At 45.7% G+C, this 24486-nt stretch overlaps 1 protein-coding gene across 3 annotated transcripts; it reads left to right on the top strand.

The window, feature by feature from the left end:
- Positions 1–1850: 1850 nt before the first annotated feature.
- Positions 1851–24470, top strand: LOC115161071 (zinc finger protein 292). 3 transcript variants are annotated; one of them, XM_029711786.1, is made up of 13 exons: positions 1851–1989; positions 7998–8143; positions 17258–17339; positions 17548–17683; positions 17813–18015; positions 18135–18271; positions 18542–18683; positions 18823–19104; positions 19288–20619; positions 20793–21562; positions 21724–22140; positions 22376–23316; positions 23691–24470. In XM_029711786.1, exons 1-13 carry the CDS (start codon positions 1867–1869, stop codon positions 23693–23695), a joined length of 4716 nt encoding a protein of 1571 aa, XP_029567646.1. In that variant the 5' UTR covers positions 1851–1866; the 3' UTR covers positions 23696–24470. The 3 variants fall into 3 exon arrangements, with proteins under 3 accessions (XP_029567646.1, XP_029567645.1, XP_029567647.1); XM_029711785.1 differs by lacking the exon at positions 23691–24470 and having other exon boundaries at positions 22376–23684; XM_029711787.1 differs by lacking the exons at positions 1851–1989; positions 7998–8143; positions 23691–24470 and adding an exon at positions 10433–10451 and having other exon boundaries at positions 22376–23684.
- Positions 24471–24486: the final 16 nt, after the last annotated feature.

Raw genomic sequence — 24486 nt, 5'->3', positions numbered from 1 at the left:
TTAGGGCTCACTAAACTCAGATTTACTATTAGAAAAATTGGATTACCTTTGCTGTTCTTCGTCAGAATGCACTCCCAGGACTTCTACTTCAACAACAAATGTTGTTTTGGTTCCAAATAATCCATAGTTATATCCAAATACCTCCGTTTTGTTTGTGCGTTCAGGTCACTATCCGAAGGGTAACGCGCGAGTGCATTTCGTGACAAAAAATGTCAAAATATTCCATTACCGTACTTAGAAGCATGTCAAATGCTGTTTAAAATCAATTTTTATGATATTTTTCTCGTAAAAGCGATAATATTTGAATCGGGCAACGTTGTATTCATTCAAAGGCTGCTGCTGTACTTTGCCCAGAGACAGCAGACACCCCATTCCACTTTCTGGCGGCTTTGGAGAGCCAATGGAAGCCTTAAAGTGTCATGTTACAGCACAGACGCTGTATTTTCGATAGAGATGCAACAGAAGGACAACAAATTGTCAGACAGGGCACTCGCTTCTTGTATGGAATCTTCTCAGGTTTTGGCCTGCCATATGAGTTCTGTTATACTCACAGACACCATTCAAACAGTTTTAGAAACATTAGAGTGTTTTCTATCCAAATCTACTAATTATATGCATATTTTCGTTTCTGGGCAAGAGTAGTAACCAGTTTAAATCGGGTATGTTTTTTTATCCGGCCGTGAAAATACTGCCCCCTAGCCCCAACAGGTTAACTAGGCAAGTCAGATAAGAACAAATTCTTATTTACAATGATGGCCTAGGAACAGTGGGTTAACTGCCTTGTTCATGGGGGCAGAACGACAGATGTTTAACTTGTCAGCTTGGGGATTGGATCTAGCAACCTTTCGGTTACTGGCCCATTGCTCTAACCACTAGGCTACCTGCCACCCCGTGTTGATCTGTTTCTGTTGGTGAACTTGCTGAATTCCATCCATGACAACTTCCAACAGGGAGGCCTGAGAGAGAACCGCATTCGGGTTATGTATGGTAAAACATGACGAAACTAGTTAACTGTTTTATGAATGTGTTCTACTGTAGTCTCCCAGAGCTGATTTTATTTTTTTTGCATTTTCCCTTCTAAACTGATAAAGTGAATCACTGATGTTGTTTTACTAATCCAATACTCTTTCTTACAGGAGTGTCGTAAGAATGAAATGCTGCTATCCAAGCTGAGAGCCAAGGGTGCTTCATAACCCAAATCACTGCCTCCAAAATAATTTCTCACTGTTGTATAAAAACTAATCTCATCAATCAACGACTGTATGTCTTGCTGTCTGAATCATGTGTTCTCCTCTATTTGGGGTCACTTGCATTGTATTGCCTTATTCTGCCTATTGTATTGTGCTTTGACATTCCACGTTGCTTTGCAGTATGTGGATAGTGATGCCACTCCTGGCAGGGCAGAGAGATTCTTGAGGGACATCAACTGCCCTTTGCACGGTGACATGAGGAATGTTCTCTCTACGTACCATTTATATTAAGGTGCAGGAACTCTATACTTTTGAGCTAATATTCTAGGAGATGCAGGAACTCCAGCAGAAGAACATTTGAGGTGCTGGTACTCAGTTCCAGTGAGCTCCTGCCCAAGTCAAGCACTGGCTTTACCCATGTGTATTGATCTCTGTTGTCTACCCAGTTTATCATCACTTTGGCACTTAATAAAATAAACCATGCACAGTCCGTAAGATTTCCTGCTGTTTAATGCCTGGTCATAAAAAAATGTAAAAGCATTACGAGCAACTGCCTTGCTTTCTCATAACCCTTCATATTGATGTAGTTTTTATCCAATCTCGATCCAGGATATTAGTTGTAGTATGTCAACCTATCCGCTAGTAGGCCCTTTATGTGCAAGGTAAACGAGCCAGTATGGCGGAGGGGGAAAGTGATTTGGAAACAGACAGGCTAGAATTGGAACTGGAGACTTTGTACATATACTCTAACGACAACTGTTCGGTACAAAGCAAAGAATATTGCTCTGAGTTTTGTAAGGTAAGCTAAATCACGACAATTCCTGGTTTTAGTTGGGAGAGAGGCGAGTTCTTAGGCCAAGCTTGCTAGCTACTATTAGCCAGTTGCTTGCAGTACGAAGCAGTTCAGCTACTGTAGATGGCTGGTAAAGTAATGTATTTGCTAACGTTGCATCGCGTTAATTAGCTAACTAGCATTCATCGCAAATGCAGTCAACCTATACTGGCCTAGCTAGCTATAACGTTACCCCACAGAGCTTTTATTTCTCTTTGAGTTGGCTAGCTAGCCAACTTTAGCTACCACTGTGACGTTACACGCTAACTATGGGTGCGTTCGTAAATTCACTAGCCATCTACTCCGAATTCAAAGCACTCGACGAATGAGGAATTTATGAACGCGCAACATCCGTAGAATATGACCGATATCAGTACTGTAAACGGCAGCACAGTCACCACCGCTCTAAATAACATGAAAACAGCCTAACCAGTTCTGCTAGGGTGATTAAAATGGCCAGAGTGAGGAGGTGTTCTCTCATTTGTGTCTGGAAGTAGCTTGTTAGCAAACTCATTTAGCTTAGGTGCTTGACTGTTGTTGTGAGGCCAGAACGCTCTGATCAACCCTACTCCTCAGCCACAGCATCCAGTGTACGATCCGGAGAGCGTAACCAAAGATAGAGCTGTCGTTTCCAATGGGAGCAAATAAATCCTAGTGGGCAGAACAAGCAAGGAGATGGGCAGAGCCTAGAACGAGCTAGCGGGATCCAATTGGCGCGTTCTAGCATTTATTTGCATATTTCCGTTAGGGAACGCTGATGTGCGTGTATTAACTCGATTCGCCCTTGCACTCCTAAACAACACCATTTACAATTGTGTGTATATATATATATATATATATATATATATTTTTTTTTTTTTTTTGCAAATGGTAAAGTCTACAAAACGCAGTCCACTGTTTGTTACAGATTACTTTTCTGAACTGTATGGAGATCAAATGTTTCATCGAGGAGAATATGTGCAGAATGTCGGCCAAAATCAATTTTCTCCCACTGCATGCTACTGGGTTTCGTCTCGGCAGGATATTTGGTAGTGAGTGGAAACGCCAACCAGATGCTTCACATTTATACATCCGGTAAAATATCTGTCTCATTGTTCTGTGGCGAAACGTTCTGAATTTATGAACGGACAATCTGACAACGTTCTGAATTTATGAACGGACAATCTGACAACGCTCTGAATTTACGAACGTTCTCCGGAGTCTATTTACGAACACAACCTAGGAATGCTAGCTAGCATGCAAAACTGTCTACCTATCACTGTGAAGAAGCCTAACGTTACTGATTGTGTCCACAAGTTTAGCTAAAATGACAAGCTGGCATGTAGCTCGCTGTGCTGCAATACATTTTTCTTCGCTAATATGTTAATACAGTGTTTACATTTAGCCAGTTGGCTAATAAGCTAGCTAAAGCTGTCACATCAAATCAAATGTATTTATATAGCCCTTCTTACATCAGCTGATATATCAAAAGTGCTGTACAGAAACTCAGCCTAAAACTCCAAACAGCAAGCAATGCAGGTGTAGAATCACGGTTGCCAGGAAAAACTCCCTAGAAAGGCCAGAACCTAGGAAGACACCTGGAGAGGAACCAGGCTATGAAGGGTCTGTTGGCAAAAAGCTAGGGCGACCAGATTTAAAATACCCATATGGAGGACAACAGGATAATTGTGGGACAGTGTAGCCTACATTAATAAAATAAAAAAAAATGGCAGCACCTATTTTTAATACCCCCAAACACCAAGTAAGGCATACCTAGTTTCAAAATGGGCCATCACTGTTAATCATGAATGACAATTCTAAACGTGAAACGTCCAAATTTAATCTGCATCTCAATCATTTGATCTCAAATCAGTTTCATGGGAATATGCATTTAGATCTTCAAGTTTTTTGTGAGCAGATTACAGCAGATGGTGTTAATTGAGCAATAAGGCCCGAGGGGGTGTGGTAGATGGCCAATATACCACAGCTAAGGGCTGTTCTAAAGCCTACTGCAACACGGAGTGCCTGGATACAACCCTTAGCCGTGGTATATTGGCCATATACCACCAACAAACACCAGAGGTGCCTTATTGCTATTATAAACTGGTTATCAATGTAATTAGATTAGTACAAATACATGTTTTGTTATTGATTCAGCAGCTTTGATCTGAGCACCATTGTGAGAAGCGCTCCACTACAGCCTTGTTCCCACGGCACCGAACGAGCTAATAGAAACACACGTAGCCTACTTTTTTCCCTCACGCAAAATTTGGTGATGCAGAAACGAGAGACCACATGTGGCTGTTTATAAAAAAATCTGGGAATATTTGGCCAATAAATAATTTCTGGTTGGTCTCAGGGAATGTAAAACAGATAAGGGAGTCTTTTAAAACGGGACTGATTGAAGTAGCAGCAAATATGTTGAGCAACTAGTGAGCATGGAGAGCCTCAAGTTTTATGAAATGACCTTAAATGTTAAGGTACCTTACTTCGTCAGAAGCACGCATTTTGTAAGTAGTTAGGCCACCCCACCGGGCACATCTTCACGCTTTTGACACTTTTGAATGTGAGAAATAAAAGTATTGTAATGAACAGGCAGGGAGCAGGTCTCGAACCCTCGACCTTCAAGCCCGAAGTCCGGCGCGCTATCGACTGTGCCGCAAAAGCATGCTCGAGCGGCAGAGTCGATTTCCGCGCTTATAAACCCAGGGTCGTTACACTACTCCCTCCTTTCAAAGAGCGCGTCCTCGCGCTAGCTTGCGACTCAACGCCTTACAGGAACGCGCTCACCGGCCAAGCACACGCACTGTCGTGGATGCAAGGTCCGATCACTTCCGACACCAATGTAATGAACAGCAAGCAGGGAGCAGGTCTCGAACCCTCGACCTTCAAGCCCGAAGTCCGGCGCGCTATCGACTGTGCCGCAAAAGCATGCTCGAGCGGCAGAGTCGATTTCCGCGCTTATAAACCCAGGGTCGTTACACTATTATCTAAGGTTCTTTAATCCCCTGCTTCCCAAAATCCTCCTTGCTAGTTAGCGGGATCGACACTGGTAGACAGTGTCCTTTTCTTCTGCCTGCGGAACAGAAATGCTGGGAAACAGTGCCTAACAGGCAGTGGCGAAGGACACTGTCTACCGGTCGCTCCCGCTAGAACATCAGGATGGAGCGATTGCATGTTAGCGACACCGTGTTCTAGATTGCCCTCATCGTATTTAACAGAACTATGGGGAAAACGGTGCCTGATAGGCGGGGACGAAGGACACTGTCTACCAGTAGCACCCGCCTCCCGCTGGGGCGATACCGTGTGCAAGCGAACTAGGTAGCTAGTTAACGACACCATGTGTTAGTTAGCTTTCTAGTTAGCTAGCGCACATAGCTAGTTAGCACACGGTGTAGCCACAGGTGTAGCCCCCGCCTGCTGTGTACTAGCTGGATAAACTAGCAGTGTCCTTCGCTCCAGCCTGCCGATCACCTGCTGTCGTTAACAGAACTGCGGGAAAACAGTGCCCGACAGGCGGGGTGAAGGACACTGTCTGCGGGTGTATTGCTAGCTAGTTACTGTTTTCGGCCCCGCTTCTTTTTCAGTGGAGTTTATCTGCGGCTGATATCCAACATTGTGCATTAACACCACGTACTGCACTGGAGAGCTCCCGCTGTCCTAGCTTAATAAACATGTACCAATATAAGTATAGAGGTGTTCCTGCAGATGCAGGATCGCTCTGAACTGCAGGCTGCACTTTAACCCTTCTCCCAAGTTTTACTGGAATTTAGCCCCAAAGTATTTGAAAAATGTGGTTGATTGATGATATGCCTGTCTCATCTTGCGCTGCGCAGAATCAGATCTCAACGACTGGATATGCGTTTAAAGAGTAACTCTCAACCCCAAGTTCAGCCTTTGCCCAGCACCTCCAAGAAAAATAAAACAATGCATTAAGGTGAGAAGTTGTGGGTGGGGGAATTGCTCATAAGTATTCGTTTAGGGGTGGGTAATTGTACCTGATCCCAACACTTTCTCAGTAAAGCATACTTACCATAAGTCCACTGGCACACTCATAATAAAATAATGTCCATCGCTTACAAATGTGGTTCTGGACAGTTACCTCACAGTAGTAAGGCGCTGAGTTCCTGAAATCTATTGCCACTTGCTGTGTAACATGCTGACCACAACGCCTGCAAAATAAATGTACACATGCATGTTATTCAATAATTTCATCCAAACTGCTCGCGTGTGTCAACAAGCATTTGCGTAACCAGGCGCTAAAATAGAACTTGGTTCTATATTAGTCGCTTGTTGCGCTGCAAGTCCCGCCTCTCCCATTTCATTTGTTTTTAGGAGGATATACCCACGTGGGTGATTGGCAGACGAATGAGGTCCACACTCCACTCTAGTCCAGTTGGTTGATGCACCTTAAAGTTGCTTGCCAAATGCCATATAAAATACAAAGAACAAGACTGAACTAGGAGAGATTACTAGAAACTAACTAGAGCTGTGTTCGAATACTCATACTAACCCGCACTGATTATATAGTATGCTTACTGGTCATAGTATGGATGTAGTGAGTATGCCAAAAGTTCCTGCGTACTAAATTCGCCAAAATATGAAGTATACACACGTTCTTCAGGAAATGGGCGTGGCTTCACATCGTTTTCAGTTTTGAAGAAATGTCGGAAAATATGCAGCCAAAGTCCAACGAGAACTAACTAATGACAAATGTTAAGAAAATGTAATGCCCTTTCAAACAAGTTACATTACACGTTATGTTGGCTGACAATTTGTTAGCTACAAATAGCATTACAGCAGTATGTAAGCATTTTTGTTTTATTTAACCAGACAAGTCAGTTAAGAACACATTCTTATATGCAAAAACGGCCTACCAGGGAAGAAGGGGATTCGATCCAGCAACCTTTTGGTTACTGGCTCTAACCACTAGGCTACCGTCCGCCCCTAGTTACGTAGTTGGATAAAAATACATCGAACTTGCCATGCAGTATATTAACTAACTAACCAACGTTTATTGACTTGATTATTCACATCATTCTTAGCTAAGTGGGATAGTCATTGTGCGTTTCAATGGACATAGCAAGAATTGTCAATCTACTCCGATTTCAGAGCACTCGCACGGTTGAATATGGCGGGTGTCAGTAAACGTCAGTAAAAAAGCGTAATAAATTGTTGCCAGCAGCACAGTTCCAGTCACCAACGCTCTGGATAACATGAAAACAGCAACGGACTGCGCCACCAATTAGTTATAACGGGTGGCAAAAACCTAGATATTGTTGACATAATGACCACCAGTGTAATCAATGTATTTTTTACGAAGGATGTAGTTACGAATTAAACGTATCATCTTCATAGTAAAACCACACAGATGTGTATGAAACGGTAAGCAAAAACGTTGAATTTATTCATATGAGGAAATGTGCCTTACTTCCTTTTGAATTTTGTGTAACGTTAGTAGTCTAGTCAAAGAGAGGATCATGTAAAAAATATAGTAACGACCCTGGGTTTATAAGCGCGGAAATCGACTCTGCCGCTGGAGCATGCTTTTGCTGCACAGTCGATAGCGCGCCGGACTTCGGGCTAGAAGGTCGAGGGTTCGAGACCTGCTCCCTGCTTGCTGTTTCATTACAATATATTGGCTCACTCCACTTGCCAATAACGTTGACAAATAAGGCGCGCTGTCACTTGATTTTATAGTAAGTCTTGAGGTGGTACTACCCAGCACATCTAACGAGCAATGAAACCCAATTTGAGCAGCACTCTTCCCTGAAACATTCCCTTGCCACATGGTCTAAAATCTAGATTGCTAGCCAGCTACACAAGTCTCGACTGCACAGATGCTGAGATCTCTACAATACATGAAAATCACCTGAAAAAAGGTTTTAATATTTCAGAATTCAGTAACCACAACAACACATGACATACAGATCCAATAATGTGCACTGGCCTGTGTATCTCAATCACAGCCCCTGTATCTCTGTCTTCCTGTAAAGCTGGTAGAGGTGCACACAGGGAGATGGCAGGTGCCGCTGCCCCAGCTGAAGGTGCTGCGGACGGCTCTGACCTGCTTCACCAGAGCCACTGTTGCCTACCCCGATGACTGTCAGCACGTCTGTTATGCTCTCAGCAGCTTGGCTTTGTAAGTACTTGTTTGGTTTTCATCATGTAATGCTGACCCACACTGTACAAAGCTGACTTGAATATTCTCTTTCTACAATGTGCTGTCCAGCACGACTGTTCTCTGAATGTGTATGTGTATATATTTATTTATATATATATATATATATATATATATATATATATATATATATATATATATATATACATACACACACAGTTTGTTTACAGACATATTATTTCACTTATAATTCACTGTATTACAATTCCAGTGGGTCAGAAGTTTACATTCACTAAGTTGCGAGAGCATTTAAACAGCTTGGAAAATTCCAGAAAATGATGTCATGTCTTTAGAAGCTTCTGATAGGCTTATTGACATAATTTGAGTCAATTGGAGGTGTACCTGTGGATGTATTTCAAGGCCTACTTCAAACTCAGTGCCTCTTTGCTTGACATCATGGGAAAATCAAAAGAAATCTGCCAAGACCTCAGAAAAAAGTTGCAGACCTCCACAAGTCTGGTTCATCCTTGGGAGCAATTTCCAAACGCCTGAAGGTACCACGTTCATCTGTACAAACAATAGTACGCAAGTATAAACACCATGGGACCACGCAGCCGTCATACCGCTCAGGAAGGAGACGCGTTCTGTCTCCTAGAGATGAACGCACTTTGGTGCAAAAAGTGCAAGTCAATCCCAGAACAACAGCAAAGGACCCTGTGAAGATGCTAGTGGAAACAGGTACAAAAGTATCTATATCCACAGTAAAACGAGTCCTATATCGACATAACCTGAAAGGCCGCTCAGCAAGAAAGAAGCCACTGTTCGAAAACCACCATAAAAAAGCTTGACTACGGTTTGCAACTGCACATGGGGACAAAGATAGCACTTTTCGGAGAAATGTCCTCTGATCTGATGAAACAAAAATAGAACTGTTTGGCCATAATGACCGTCGTTATGTTTGGAGGAAAAAGGGGGAGGCTTGCAAGCCGAAGAACACCATCCCAGCCGTGAAACACGGGGGTGGCAGCATCATGTTGTGGGGGTGCTTTGCTTCAGGAGGGACCGGTGCACTTCACAAAATAGATGGCATCATGAGGGAGGAAAAGTATGTGGATATGTTGAAGCAACATCTCAAGACATCAGTCAATAAGTTAAAGCTTAAAGATCCTTACACGGAACCCAAACCGGCTGCGCACACATTTATTTTGTCCCCCCACACCAAATGCGATCACAACACGCAGGTTAAAATATCAAAACAAACTCTGAACCAATTACATTCATTTGGAGACAGGTCGAAAAGCATTAAACCTTTATGGCAATTTAGCTAGCTAGCTTGCACTTGCTAGCTAATTTTTCCAGGGATATAAACATTGAGTTGTTATTTTACCTGAAATGCACAAGGTCCTCTACTCTGGCAATTAATCCACACATAAAACAGTCAACCGAATCGTCTCTAGTCAGCTCTCTTCCTTCCAGGCTTTTTCTTCTCTTGACTTTATATTGCGATTGGCAACTTTCATAAATTAGGTGCATTACCGCCACTGACCTTGTTTGTCTTTCAGTCACCCACGTGGGTATAACCAATGAGGAGATGGCACGTGGGTACCTGCTTCTATAAACCAATGAGGAGATGGGAGAGGCAGGAATTTCAGCGCGATCTGCGTCAGAAATGGAACTGATTTCTATTTTAGCCCTTGGCAATGCAGACGCTCGTTGGCGCGTTATTCAATAATTGAATAACATAGATTTCAAAATGTATTTTGCAACGCATACGACGCGAGCGGTGTGGTCAGCCTGTAACTGACCTAAGACAGGGAATTGTTACTAGGATTAAATGTCAGGAATTGTGAACAATTGAGTTTAAATGTATTTGGCTAAGGTGTATGTAAACTTCCAACTTCAACTGTATATATAGATAGTACCAGTCAAAAGTTTGGACACACCTATTCATTCAAGGGTTTTTCTTTATTTTGACTATTTTCTACATTGTAGAATAACAGTGAAGGCATCAACACTATGAAATAACACATATGGAATCACGTAGTAACCAAAAAAGTGTTAAACAAATCGAAATATATTTTATATTTGCGATTCTTCAAAGTAGCCACCATTCTCCTTGATGACAACTTTGCACACCCTTGGCATTCTCTCAAACAGCTTCACCTGTATTGCTTTTCCAACAGTCTTGAAGGAGTTCCCACATATGCTGAGCACTTGTTGGCTGCTTTTCCTTCTCTCTGTGGTTCAACTCATGCCAAACCATCTCAATTGGGTTGAGGTCGGGTGATTGTGGAGGCCAGGTCATCTGATGAAGCACCATCACTTGGAGGTGTGTTTTGGGTAATTGTCCTGTTGAAATACAAATGATAGACCCACTAAGCACAAACCAGATGGGATGGCGTATCGCTGTGGTAGCCATGCAGATTAAGTGTGCCTTGTATTCTAAATAAATCACTGTCACCAGCAAAGCAACCCCACACCATCACACCACCTGCTTCATGGTGGAAACCACACATGCAGAAATCATCCGTTCACCTACTCTGTGTCTCACAAAGACACGGCGGTTGGAACCAAAAATCTCAAATTTGGACTCATGAGACCAAAGGACAGATTTCCACCGGTTTAATGTCCATAGCTCGTGTTTCTTGGCCCAAGCAAGTCTCTTCTTCTTACTGGTGTCCTTTAGTAGTGGTTTCTTTTCAGCAATTTGACCATGAAGGCCTGATTCACGCAGTCTCCTCTGAACAGTTGATGTTGAGATGTGTCTGTTACTTGAACTCCGTGAAGCATTTATTTGGGCTGCAATTTCTGGGGCTGGTTACTCTAATGAACTTATCCTCTGCAGCAGAGGTAACTCTGGGTCTTCCTTTCCTGTGGCGGTCCTCGTAAGAGCCAGTTTCGTCATAGCGCTTGATGGTTTTTGCGACTGCACTTGAAGAAACTTTCAAAGTTCTTGATATTTTCCAGATTGACTGATCTTCATGTCTTAAAGTAATAATGGACTGTTGTTTCTCTTTGCTTATTTGAGTTGTTCTTGACAATATGGCTATATTCTCTATACCACCCCTACCATGTCACAACACAACTGACGGGCTCAAACGCATTAAGAAGGAAAGAAATTCCACAAATGAACTTTTAACAAGGCACACCTGTTAATTAAAATGCATTCCAGGTGACTACCTCATGAAGCTGGTTGAGAGAATTCCAAAAGTGTGCAAAGCTGTCATCAAGGCAAAGGGTGGCTTTTTGAAGAATCGCAAATATAAAAATATTTTGATTTGTTTAATACCTTTTTTTTGTTTGTTTACTACATTTCATTTACATTACATTTAAGTCATTTAGCAGATGCTCTTATCCAGAGCGACTTACAAATTGGTGCATTCACCTATAATATCCAGTAGAACAACCACTTTACAATAGTGCATCTAAATCTTTTAAGGGGGGGGGGGTTAGAAGGATTACTTTATCCTATCCCAGGTATTCCTTAAAGAGGTGGGGTTTCAGGTGTCTCCGGAAGGTGGTGATTGACTCCGCTGTCCTGGCATCGTGAGGGAGCTTGTTCCACCATTGGGGTGCCAGAGCAGCGAACAGTTTTGACTGGGCTGAGCGGGAACTGTGCTTCCTCAGAGGTAGGGAGGCGAGCAGGCCAGAGGTGGATGAACGCAGTGCCCTTGTTTGGGTGTAGGGCCTGATCAGAGCCTGAAGGTACGGAGGTGCCGTTCCCCTCACAGCTCCGTAGGCAAGCACCATGGTCTTGTAGCGGATGCGAGCTTCAACTGGAAGCCAGTGGAAAGAGCGGAGGAGCGGGGTGACGTGAGAGAACTTGGGAAGGTTGAACACCAGACGGGCTGCGGCGTTCTGGATGAGTTGTAGGGGTTTAATGGCACAGGCAGGGAGCCCAGCCAACAGCGAGTTGCAGTAATCCAGACGGGAGATGACAAGTGCCTGGATTAGGACCTGCGCCGCTTCCTGTGTGAGGCAGGGTCGTACTCTGCGAATGTTGTAGAGCATGAACCTACAGGATCGGGTCACCGCCTTGATGTTAGTGGAGAACGACAGGGTGTTGTCCAGGATCACGCCAAGGTTCTTAGCACTCTGGGAGGAGGACACAATGGAGTTGTCAACCGTGATGGCGAGATCATGGAACGGGCAGTCCTTCCCCGGGAGGAAGAGCAGCTCCGTCTTGCCGAGGTTCAGCTTGAGGTGGTGATCCGTCATCCACACTGATATGTCTGCCAGACATGCAGAGATGCGATTCGCCACCTGGTTGTCAGAAGGGGGAAAGGAGAAGATTAATTGTGTGTCGTCTGCATAGCAATGATAGGAGAGACCGTGTGAGGATATGACAGGGCCAAGTGACTTGGTGTATAGCGAGAATAGGAGAGGGCCTAGAACAGAGCCCTGGGGGACACCAGTGGTGAGAGCACGTGGTGCGGAGACAGATTCTCGCCACGCCACCTGGTAGAAGCGACCTGTCAGGTAGGACGCAATCCAAGCGTGGGCCGCGCCGGAGATGCCCAGCTCGGAGAGGGTCGAGAGGAGGATCTGATGGTTCACAGTATCAAAGGCAGCAGATAGGTCTAGAAGGATGAGAGCAGAGGAGAGAGAGTTAGCTTTAGCAGTGCGGAGAGCCTCCGTGACACAGAGAAGAGCAGTCTCAGTTGAATGCCCAGTCTTGAAACCTGACTGATTAGGATCAAGAAGGTCGTTCTGAGAGAGATAGCAGGAGAGCTGGCCAAGGACGGCACGTTCAAGAGTTTTGGAGAGAAAAGAAAGAAGGGATACTGGTCTGTAGTTGTTGACATCGGAGGGATCGAGTGTAGTTTTTTTCAGAAGGGGTGCAACTCTCGCTCTCTTGAAGACGGAAGGGACGTAGCCAGCGGTCAAGGATGAGTTGATGAGCGAGGTGAGGTAAGGGAGAAGGTCTCCGGAAATGGTCTGGAGAAGAGAGGAGGTGATAGGGTCAAGTGGGCAGGTTGTTGGGCGGCCGGCCGTCACAAGACGCGAGATTTCATCTGGAGAGAGAGGGGAGAAAGAGGTCAAAGCACAGGGTAGGGCAGTGTGAGCAGGACCAGCGGTGTCGCTTGACTTAGCAAACGAGGATCGGATGTCGTCAACCTTCTTTTCAAAATGGTTGACGAAGTCATCCGCAGTGAGGGAGGAGGGGGGGAGGGGGAGGAGGATTCAGGAGGGAGGAGAAGGTAGCAAAAAGCTTCCTAGGGTTAGAGGCAGATGCTTGGAATTTAGAGTGGTAGAAAGTGGCTTTAGCAGCAGAGACAGAAGAGGAAAATGTAGAGAGGAGGGAGTGAAAGGATGCCAGGTCCGCAGGGAGGCGAGTTTTCCTCCATTTCCGCTCGGCTGCCCGGAGCCCTGTTCTGTGAGCTCGCAGTGAGTCGTCGAGCCACGGAGCAGGAGGGGAGGACCGAGCCGGCCTGGAGGATAGGGGACAGAGAAAATCAAAGGATGCAGAGAGGGAGGAGAGGAGGGTTGAGGAGGCAGAGTCAGGAGATAGGTTGGAGAAGGTTTGAGCAGAGGGAAGAGATGATAGGATGGAAGAGGAGAGAGTAGCGGGAGAGAGAGAGCGAAGGTTGGGACGGCGCAATACCATCCGAGTAGGGGCAGAGTGAGAAGTTTTGGATGAGAGCGAGAGGGAAAAGGATACAAGGTAGTGGTCGGAGACTTGGAGGGGAGTTGCAATGAGATTAGTGGAAGAACAGCATCTAGTAAAGATGAGTCAAGCGTATTGCCTGCCTTGTGAGTAGGGGGGGAAGGTGAGAGGGTGAGGTCAAAAGAGGAGAGGAGTGGAAAGAAGGAGGCAGAGAGGAATGAGTCGAAGGTAGACGTGGGGAGGTTAAAGTCACCCAGAACTGTGAGAGGTGAGCCATCCTCAGGAAAGGAACTCATCAAGGCGTCAAGCTCATTGATGAACTCTCCAAGGGAACCTGGAGGGCGATAAAGGATGAGGATGTTAAGCTTGAAAGGGCTGGTAACTGTGACAGCATGGAATTCAAATGAGGAGATAGACAGATGGGTCAGGGGAGAAAGAGAGAATGTCCACTTGGGAGAGATGAGGATTCCAGTGCCACCACCCCGCTGGCTCGATGCTCTAGGGGTATGCGAGAACACGTGGGCAGACGAGGAGAGAGCAGTAGGAGTAGCAGTGTTATCTGTGGTAATCCATGTTTCCGTCAGCGCCAGGAAGTCTAGGGACTGGAGGGTAGCATAGGCTGAGATGAACTCAGCCTTGTTGGCCGCAGACCGGCAGTTCCAGAGGCTGCCGGAGACCTGGAACTCCACGTGGGTCGTGCGCGCTGGGACCTCCAGGTTAGAGTGGCAGCGGCCACGCGGTGTGGAGCGTTTGTATGGCCTGTGCAGAGTGGAGAGAACAGGGATAGACAGACACATAGTTGACAAGCTACAGAAGAGGCTACGCTAATGCAAAGGAGATTGAAATGACAAGTGGACTACACGTCTCGAATGTTCAGAAAGTTAAGCTTACGTTGCAAAAAATCTTATTGACTAAAATGATACAGTACTGATGGCTGGTGGAGTAGGCTAGCTAGCAGTGGCTGCGTTGTTGACTTTGTTTGAACGTGTAGCTGGCTAGGTGTAGCTGGCTAGGTGACCTCGATAGTTTCAGTACTACACCTTGTCATGATACAAAAGCAACTTTGTAGCTAGCTAACATAACACTAATCAAGACGTTCCTTTGTAATGTATTTAGTTTCTACAGTGCTACTCGTCGGTAATAGTTGGCTGGGTTTGGAAAAATGGCGTCGCGGGGGACGGCAATAGCTGGCTAGCTAACCTCGATAATTACTAAACTACACAATTATCAAGCTATGACAAAGACAACTATGTAGCTAGCTAGCCAACACTGCACTAGTCAAATCGTTCCGTTGTAGAGTATTAGTATCTACAGCGCTGCTAGTCGGTAGCGGTTGGCTAGCTGTTGGCTAGCTAGCTAGCAGTGGGTTAATGATGACTAGGTGTGTTGAAAACGTCTGGCGTCGCGGCTGGCTAGTTACTAATAATTACTCTAAACTACACAATTATCTTAGATGCAAAGACAGCAAAGACAACTATGTAGCTGGCTCACTAACACTACACTAATCAAGTCGTTCCGTTGTAAAGTATTAGTATCTACAGCGCTGCTAGTCGGTAACGGTTGGCTAGCTAGCTAGCAGTGGGTTAATGAAGACTAGGTGTGTTGACTAAGTCTGGCGTCGCGGCTGGCTAGTTACTAATAATTACTCTAAACTACACAATTATCTTAGATGCAAAGACAGCAAAGACAACTATGTAGCTGGCTCACTAACACTACACTAGTCAAGTCGTTCCGTTGTAATGTAATAGATTCTACAGTGCTGCTAGTCGGTGGAAGTTGGCTGGTTGGCTAGCTAGCAGTGTTGACTAGCTAACTAGCAGTGATGACTACGTTAGGAGGACGAAGATAGCTAACTTCGATAATTACTCTAAGCTACACGATTATCTTTGATGCAAAGACGGCTATGTAGCTAGCTAAGAAAAAATTGCTCAGATCAAACAAATCAAACCGTTGTAATGTAGTGAAGTGTAATATTACCTGTGGAGTGAAGCGTAGTTCGACTGTTCGCTCCAAACCGGAAGTTACATGATTCCATGTGTTATTTCATAGTTTTGATGTCTTCACTATTATTCTACAATGTAGAAAATAGTCAAAATAAAGAAACACCTACTCATTCCTGGGTTGTCTAAACATTTGACTGGTACTGTGTGTATATATAGTTCCAGAAGCACAACCATCTCTGCAGCACTCCACCAATCAGGCATTTATGGTAGAGTTGCCAGACGTGCTTTTTACTGAGGAGTGGCTTACATGACAGCCCACTTGGAGGCACCTAAAGGACTCTCAGACCACGGGAAACAAGATTCTCTGGTCTGATGAAACCAATATTGAACTCTTTGGCCTGAATGCCAAGCGTCACGTCTAGAGGAAACCTGGCACCATCCCTACTGTCAGTGAAGCGTGGTGGTGGAGAGCACTCAGAGCCAGAGTGCTCAGGACCTCAGAATGGGGCAAAGGTTCACCTTCCAACAGGACAACGACCCTAAGCACACAGCCAAGACAACGCAGGACAAGTCGCTGAAGGTCCTTGAGTGGCCCGGACTTTAACCCAGATCGAATATCTCTGGAGAGACCTGAAAATAGCTGTGCAGCGACGCTACCCATCCAACCTGACAGAGCTTGAGAGGATCTGAAATGTTTTGGTACCCTTCCCCAGATCTGTGCCTTGACATAATCCTGTCCTTGATCAAGGCCCTTCTACCCTGATTGCTCAGTTTGGCTAGGTGGCCAGCTCTAGGAAGAGTCTTGGTGGTACCAAACTTCTTTCATTTAAGAATGATGGAGGCCACTGTGTTCTTGGGGACCTTCAATGCTGCAGAATTTTTTTGGTGTCTTTCCCCAGATCTGTGCCTTGACACAATCCTGTCTCGGATCTCTACGGACAATTCCTTTGACCTGATGGCTTGGTTTTTGCTCTGACATGCACTGTCAACTGTGGGACCTTATATAGACAGGTGTGTGCCTTTCCAAATCATGTCCAATCATTTGAATTTACCAGAGGTGGACTTCAATCAAGTTGTAGAAACATCTCAAGGATGATCAATGGAAATAGGATGCACCTGAGCTAGTGAGCTAGCCTAGTGGTTAGAGCGTTGGGCTAGTAACTGAAAGGTTGCAAGTTCGAATCCCCGAGCTGACAAGGTACAAATCTGTTGTTCTGCCCCTGAACAAGGCAGTTATCGGTTCCTAGGCGTCATTGAAAATAAGAATTTGTTCTTAACTGACTTGCCTAGTTAAATAAAGGTTAAAAAAAATACATTCGAGTCTCATAGCAAAGGGTCTGAATACTTATGTAAATAAGGTATCTGTTTTTAAATGTAATTCATTTGCAAAAATGTCAACCTGTTTTCGCTTTGTCATTATGGGGTATTGTGTGTAGATTGAGTAAATTTTTTTTATTTAATCTCTTTTAGAATAAGGCTGTAATGTAACAAAATGTGGAAAAGGGGAATGGGTCTGAATACTTTCCAAATGCACTGTGTGTGTGTGTGTGTGTGTGCGCATGTATGTGTAAATGTCATTTTCAGGAGCTTCTTTGAGCTGATGTTGTTCTTCGGGAAAGAGGAGTTCCTGGAGGCCCCCCTGAGGGACATATTAGCCTCTTTTCAGGTGAGGCAAAAAAGAGTCATGTTTTTATTCTCACTGTCAATCATCATGATGATCCATGTAAACTGTGTTAACGTGAGTCCCATTTCCTCCTCTTTGACCCTGAAGAAGGCACAGTGATGCCGAAACGTTGGTGATTTACCCAATACATTACTGGGAGTTTATATATAGAGTGTGTGACTCTCTTTATTTTTTTATTACTCCTCTGTAGGCCTGCCATCGCCGCCTGCTGAGACACAGGAACGTGTACCTGCTGCAGGTGAGGCAGATCATCAAAGATGGCGGTCCCTGGGAGAGACCTGCTCTGCAGGCCATCCTGAAAGACACAGCCCTCACACAGACAGAAGGTACACAAACATTCTCTGTTTGTTTTTTTGTTTGTGAGGTTCCTATGCATTTCTTATTGTCTCTTATCTCCTCTCCCCCTCTCTTCCTTTTTCCTCTCTTCCTTCTCCCACTCTCTCTCCCTGTTAAAGTGGAGAAGTATTTGAGCTCAGAGAAGCCAGTGTTCTTTGAGCTGCGTGTGCGGTACCTGCAGGCCTGTGAGCGCGTGCGGGAGGCCATGGCCCTGGCTAAGTGCTGCCTGGAGCACCCAGAGGTGTGGAGGCACCTGTTCTTCCACCAGGCCTACCTTACCTGCCTGTACAAGGCCTCACTACACCAACACCTGCACGAGGAGGTACAGCAACCATCTATAACTACCTTTCACTCTATCTTCAGACAGTCTCTCTAATCAGAGTAGGTTGATGGACAATGAGCATCATCAGCATGGACTTATGGTTTTGTTTCCTCCCTCAGATGGCTGAGATAGATGGCAGAGACGCAGTAGAGATAATCTGTAACGCAGAGAGCCAGGAGAAAGATGAGCTGCTGCTGTCTCTGTGCAAAGCCTTCCTCAGTCAACGGCTACACAACGGAGACATGTACTACATCTGGTCAGTAACACTGTGATATATATATACTTCATGTAGTACATCTGGTCAGTAACACTGTGATATATATATACTTCATGTACTACATCTGGTCAGTAACACTGTGATATATATATATACCTCATGTACTACATCTGGTCAGTAACACTGTGATATATATACCTCATGTACTACATCTGGTCAGTAACACTGTGATATATATATACCTCATGTACTACATCTGGTCAGTAATAACACAGTACTGTAACATAATAGAATGTTGTGTTGTTACAGGGATCTGGTGTTCTTGTGGAGCAGACTGTACCTCAGGGCCCATCCCTCTAAGCAGGGCTTCCTGTCTGAGTGTCGCCAGCTGATGCTCTCCGCCATCAACGCCAGCGCCATCTTCCCCTTCATCAAAGTCATCACAGCAGAGGTGGGTGTACAGCCAACCACCAACAAATCTGACACTCTTGTTTGCTTGTAGTCCTAGTTTACCCTGACTTAGAAATCAACTTTGTTGTTCTGCTATTTACATAATTAAGTGTTACACATTGTTCTTATTTCTTTGCCAGATGGGTAGTGAGGGAGTGCCGTTGTGTGTGGAGCTTTGTGCTACAGCGTTACAGACAGACCTCCAGTCTGACCCTGTAACACGCTGTCTGCTGTGTAAGACCATGGCCTTCCTGCTCCCCAGGGACCTGGAGGTATGTCGCCTTTGTGCCCTGCTAGTGTTCTGTCTGGAACGTAGCATGGAGGCCTACAAGACCATGTATCTGCTCTACACATACCCCGATGAGGAGCCACACCCCCAGCACACCCATGTCAGAACCAACATCCGCTTCTATATCCTACAGGTCAGAGAGGGGCACCAGGGAGTACGTTTGTCAAAAGTGTATTTCATTGTACAGTATAGCATTTGAAAGCCCATTGGGCTATGTATTTTTTTTCTATGTAAGAAAATGTTGGATTTCCTCATTGAGGATACATGTTGTAATAATAATGTAATACTTAGAATTGAAAACTCTGTCCTGGTCCAGGTGCTGAAGAAAGGTCTGTTCTTTGACCCAGAGTTCTGGAATCTGCTGACCCTGAGAACCCACTGTCTGGAGCTGATGACTGACAAGGCCATGAGGGATGCTCTCAATGAGCTGAAGGAGGAAGAGGAGTTGGAGCAGGTGGAGGAGGAGTGGATACCAAGCTACTGGATGGAGGAGGAGACATGCAGAATACACACAGATGCCTCCCACCTCCACCCACACACTAACAGAGCACTGGAGAGCTCTGACACTGTAGGTCAGGAACATGAGGAGGCATTGAATGGGGATGCTCCTGAGTCACAGACAGAGGACTTCTCTGTGAGGAGGAGGAGGAGGAAGAGGAGGTGGAGGAGAAGAAAGTGTAGGTCAGATATTGAGTATGCTGACGACCCAGACATTAAGTACTCCCTCATTCACAATCTCAGTTCTGAAAGCTCCACCAAGCTACCGGCCAATCGGCAGAGAGAATACCTGGCCAGACATGTGAAGAACCAGATCCTGAAGAGACGCAGCAGGAAACCAAGATGGCTGCTCCTGGAGATGACCAGACAGACGGAGAACATGTCCCCAGGGGGAACGAGGGAGAAGCGACGGGAGGGAATGAGAGGAGAGGGTAAGAGACAGGGAGGGGAGGGGAAAGAGAGGGGCCATGGAAAGGAGGATAAGAGAGAGATGAGGCAGGGAAGGGAGAGTAAGAGACCTTACCGTCGGACTATATCTTGCATGGAGCTGTCCTTCCCTGAAAATGAAGTGCCTGTTGACCAGGAAGTGGTAGAGAGTCATCTAGAACCCAGTGTTCGTATTAAACAACAGCACAGTGAGTCTGAGAAATATGTTAACATGGGACAGCCTAATGGTGTGTATGGTGAGAGACCGTTTAAGTATAAACCAGAGTCAGACGTGGAGACTTCGGTGGTGGAGACTTCGGTGGTGGAGACTTCGGTGGTGGAGCCTTCGGTGGTGGAGCCTTCGGCGGTGGAGCCTTCGGCGGTGGAGCCTTCGGCGGTGGAGCCTTTAGAAGCGGAGCCTTCAGACGCAAAGCCTTTAGACTCCAAACGTTCAGTAGTAGAGCCTTCTGACATAGAGCCTTTAGAAGTAGAGCCTTTAGAAGTAGAGCCTTTAGACGTGGAGCCTTTAGATGTGAAGGTTTTAGAAGGTCCCAGTGAGCAGACTGACCCAGAGTTGGATGGTCCAGCCTTGGAGATGGAGGAATGTCCACTGAAACTGTTCCACATCTACGCCAAACTTTCCAAAGGGACAGCTGCTAAGGAACTACATTCTAGAGAAAGTGAATTCACAGTGACAGAGGTGGGACCAGACTCAAACACTCAGGTTAGTGTTATCTGGAGCAAAAAAAAATCTAGTGATTCATTCATCTATAATATTAATCTATAATGTATTCTTAACCTTCCTCCAGAGTTCTTTAGTGTTTATCTAGTACACCCGGTTCTGTGAATATCACCTCTACACTTTGACAGCATAACAGCTTGTTTCTGCACCTGCAGGGGGAAGAGACCGAGCCAGGCAAGGCTCCAGTACGCTCCAAACACCTGCGCTTCCACTGCAGCCACTGCCAGAAGCTCTTCAAGGGAGGCAACGTGGTGAGACACACCCTGGCCCACCTGAAGCTGAGGAAGACCAGGCTCAGCTGTGTCTTCTGCGGCAAACACTTCCAAAGGTACAACCGCGCCAAGGAACACGTTCTAGAGCACATAGAGGAACTGAGAACTTCCACAGCCAACATTAAGGTCAAACCTGCTGTCAATGGGGAGACATATCCCTCAAAGAATATTAATCAAGCCTCAGAGAACGAAGCGAAACCCGGTGAGAACGTGACCGAGCCCTCGACTCCGACGGACCAGCCTCCTAAACCCAAATGTGTTAAAGCCAAGCCGGTGGTGAGCAAGCAGAGTAGAATCATCCAGAACCTGAGAAACCTGATCAGAAAGAACCAGAAGTGTAAAATGGACACGGACAACCTGAAGTCTGTGGAAGTGACTGATGAACAGGTGACTGTGAAAGACAAAGTGGTGATCGTGAGAGAAGTGGTGCCTGGGAAGGAGACAGAGGGAGGAGAGGACAAGGAGAGCGAGGGAGGAGAGGAGGAGGGGAAGCAGAAGCAGTACCACCTGTGTCCTTCAGAGGGCTGTGACAGCATCTTTATGAAGATCGGCCCATCGCTGCTGAGACACGCTGTCACCTACCACATGGAGGACGCAGCCGTCCTGGACAAGACCTTCCAGTGGGGGAAGGGGAAGTGCCAGATCTGCCAGAGGTAAGAAGGGTCTTTCCCCACAGATTATTTCCCAGGTCAGATGCAAAGGCACAGAAAAATATGTAGGTTCCAACTAGACCACAATGTACCTAGGTGGGGCAGGGGTTCCAACTTTACTATGGTGTCACTTATGTCTCCATCTTTTTCTTGTTGTGCCCCAGGCTCTTGTTGGTGATTGAGCACTACAGAGACCACATGAAGCTCCACGATGCTCTTCTAAAACATGCGTGTCTCCACACGAACTGTGGCCAACGCTTCAAGACTGCCCAGGAGCTCAAAGACCACATAGACACCCACCGCCCTCTCCAGGCCCCCTGTGGGTACTCCGGCTGTAGGGAGATCTTCTTTACCCTCCCCTCTCTCCACGACCACGAGTGGAGGCACTATACCCAGCCCCAGTCTAAAGACGAGCTGGAGCAGGGCGCTACCACAGAGCTGAGCCCTGAGGGCGAGGCCCCCTGGAAACAGAGGGCGAAGAGCCAGGATGTGACAGTGCACGGGTCGAAGGGGCAGAGGGAAACGCCTACTCCCAAAAGCAGGCGCTCTGATCCTCATGAGAAGTGCCTTTACTGTAACAGGTGAAAAGAGGGAGACTCCACACACTGCTGTCAAATTATTTCTATCAAAACAACATTTCAACCTTGAGGTGTTCTTCAGGCCAGGCCTGAGACACGACTTGCAGAAGCCAGTGAGAGCACCAAATCTACTGCTCTCCATGATTAGGCTGGGGAACCAGCCCATAGATGGTTAAGCCGGTAAATTAAGGCCTGTTGAAAATGGTGTTGCTTATGTCTCTATTCTTTTCTGTTCCAGGTACCTGTGGAACCACCAGCACTTCCTAGAACACATGAAGATCCATGATGCTCCTCTGAAACAGGTGTGTCTCCACCTGAACTGTGGCCAGCGCTTCTCCATAACCCACTTACTCTGGGAGCACATGGATACGCACCTGCCTCTCCAGGCCCCCTGTGGGTACTCCGGCTGTGGGCTGATCTTCTCCCACCTCCCCTCTCTCCACGACCACGAGTGGAGGCATTACATCCAGGGCCAGCCTAAAGACGAGCCGACAGAGGAGCAAAGCGCTACCAAAGAGGAGGGGCAGACTCCGGAGTTAGACACCAACGGTAACGACTATGATGGCCCAATGGAGACTCCAGGCACTGTTCATGGTGTTGTCACCACACCTAATCATTGCACAATGAAACTCATCAACGGCCATGATGAAAAGGATAAGAAAGACCAAGCCCCCGAGACAGCCGTCCCTACCACCACTACCACCTCTCCCTCTCCCACACCCCCATCCCAAACCACCACATCCACACACCCCCATCCCAGAATCCTCCAAAACATCACTGAGCCAATGACCATGAGGGACGTGGACAATATCGTTAGTTTGGCTCAGGTGGTGCCTGGCGGAGAGGAACCTGTCATTGCGGAACACAAGACCTTCAAACTAGAGGATCCTTCCTACCTACCACTGGCCAAAGCTCCCCTCATCCGCCCGCCCCCCTCTACATACCTGACCGAGGCAGCCCTCAGCATGCGCAAGCGCAGGAAGCCCAGCGAGATCACTTCCTGCGGGACTGGCAAAAAGAGTAAGGCTGCGGTAAAGGGGAGTGTGGCTGAGAAGGAGGCCCCTCAAAGACAGCGCTGCTCCAAGTGTTTCTCCTCCTTCACTAGCACCGAGGAACTGGAGAAACATCTCTCCCAAAATACCTGCTCCTCCCTCTTCAGCTTCGACTCCGATGACGACAGTGAGTAGCGTACATGGGAGTTTCTGTTCACTGAATTTGTCAAACGGGGAGCTAGGGCTGTGACCATTATTACATTTGGGGTAACGATTAATTGTCATGCAAATATCCATTTATTATCATAATTGTAATTTGTTGAAACATGTTTTGAGCTTGTAATGTACCATAATGCATCTTTGAAAATGAGCTACGGTACACCTAATGAATAGAGCACAGCTTTATATCAAAAGGGAGAGAATGTTTTGAAACATGAATTTGGTCAACAACAATGACAAACTTGGTCAACAATTTTTCTATCGTATACAAAAGCATTTGCATAGTAATGTGACAACTCTGTTTTGTAAAGCAAATATAAATGTTGCTCTATTCCTTCCCAGGTTAGTGGTGAAGGGGAGTGAAATGCTCTTCATGGTGCCGGTGGAGAATGATTTTCTGTTCATGTTCGAGCACTACAGAGACCATATGAAGCGCCACAATGCTCCTATCAGACAGGTGTCTCTACTTCTGTGTTTTATCTGTACTCTCTGAACTGGGCCTAATACAGGCACTACTAGCAGACAGTCGGCTCTGAGAGCTGTAGGGCCAGACTCTTGTGGTAGACTAATACTTGCAGCCTGAAGTTTGCCGGGCACTAAAAATACAACACACACAATCCTCTGGAATCAGTGTTACTGCTACACTTCACTGTACATACATGTGGACCGAACAGTACTGCCTTTCAGTCATTACACTTTGTTCAATTCTTATTTGCTTTAAAATCAGTATGAAGAATCACACTCTAGGTATGGTGCTGCAAAAGTACTTCTAATTGTATTGTTAGGCATAAGTTTTAGTTGGCACATAAAATGTGTATTTTAGTTCAGTATTTTAACTGATTTTGTTCTGACAAATTAAACTGTTTCACAATGTATTAGAAATTGATCATCTATGCATTTAATTTAAATATTTTGTAAAAGAATCCAAATGCATTTGAGAATAAAAATCACTGTTGAGCCCATAATGGGATGAATATAGTGATGTGCACTTACCTACATTGGTTGTTTATATGTACAAATGTTATTTAAGTTTGTACTCAATGTAAATATCCTCAATTCAACTATTTTTCTTAAAGAAAAGTCACTTTTGTTTTCAATAAACTATTTACAGTATGAACCAAAGTAGTGCTTTACTGCA

The sequence above is a fragment of the Salmo trutta genome, chromosome 24 (assembly GCF_901001165.1).
Source record: "Salmo trutta chromosome 24, fSalTru1.1, whole genome shotgun sequence".
Taxonomy (NCBI): Eukaryota; Metazoa; Chordata; class Actinopteri; order Salmoniformes; family Salmonidae; genus Salmo; species Salmo trutta.
Note: the sequence above shows the minus strand (reverse complement) of the source record. Positions and strands in the feature narration are given on the sequence as shown.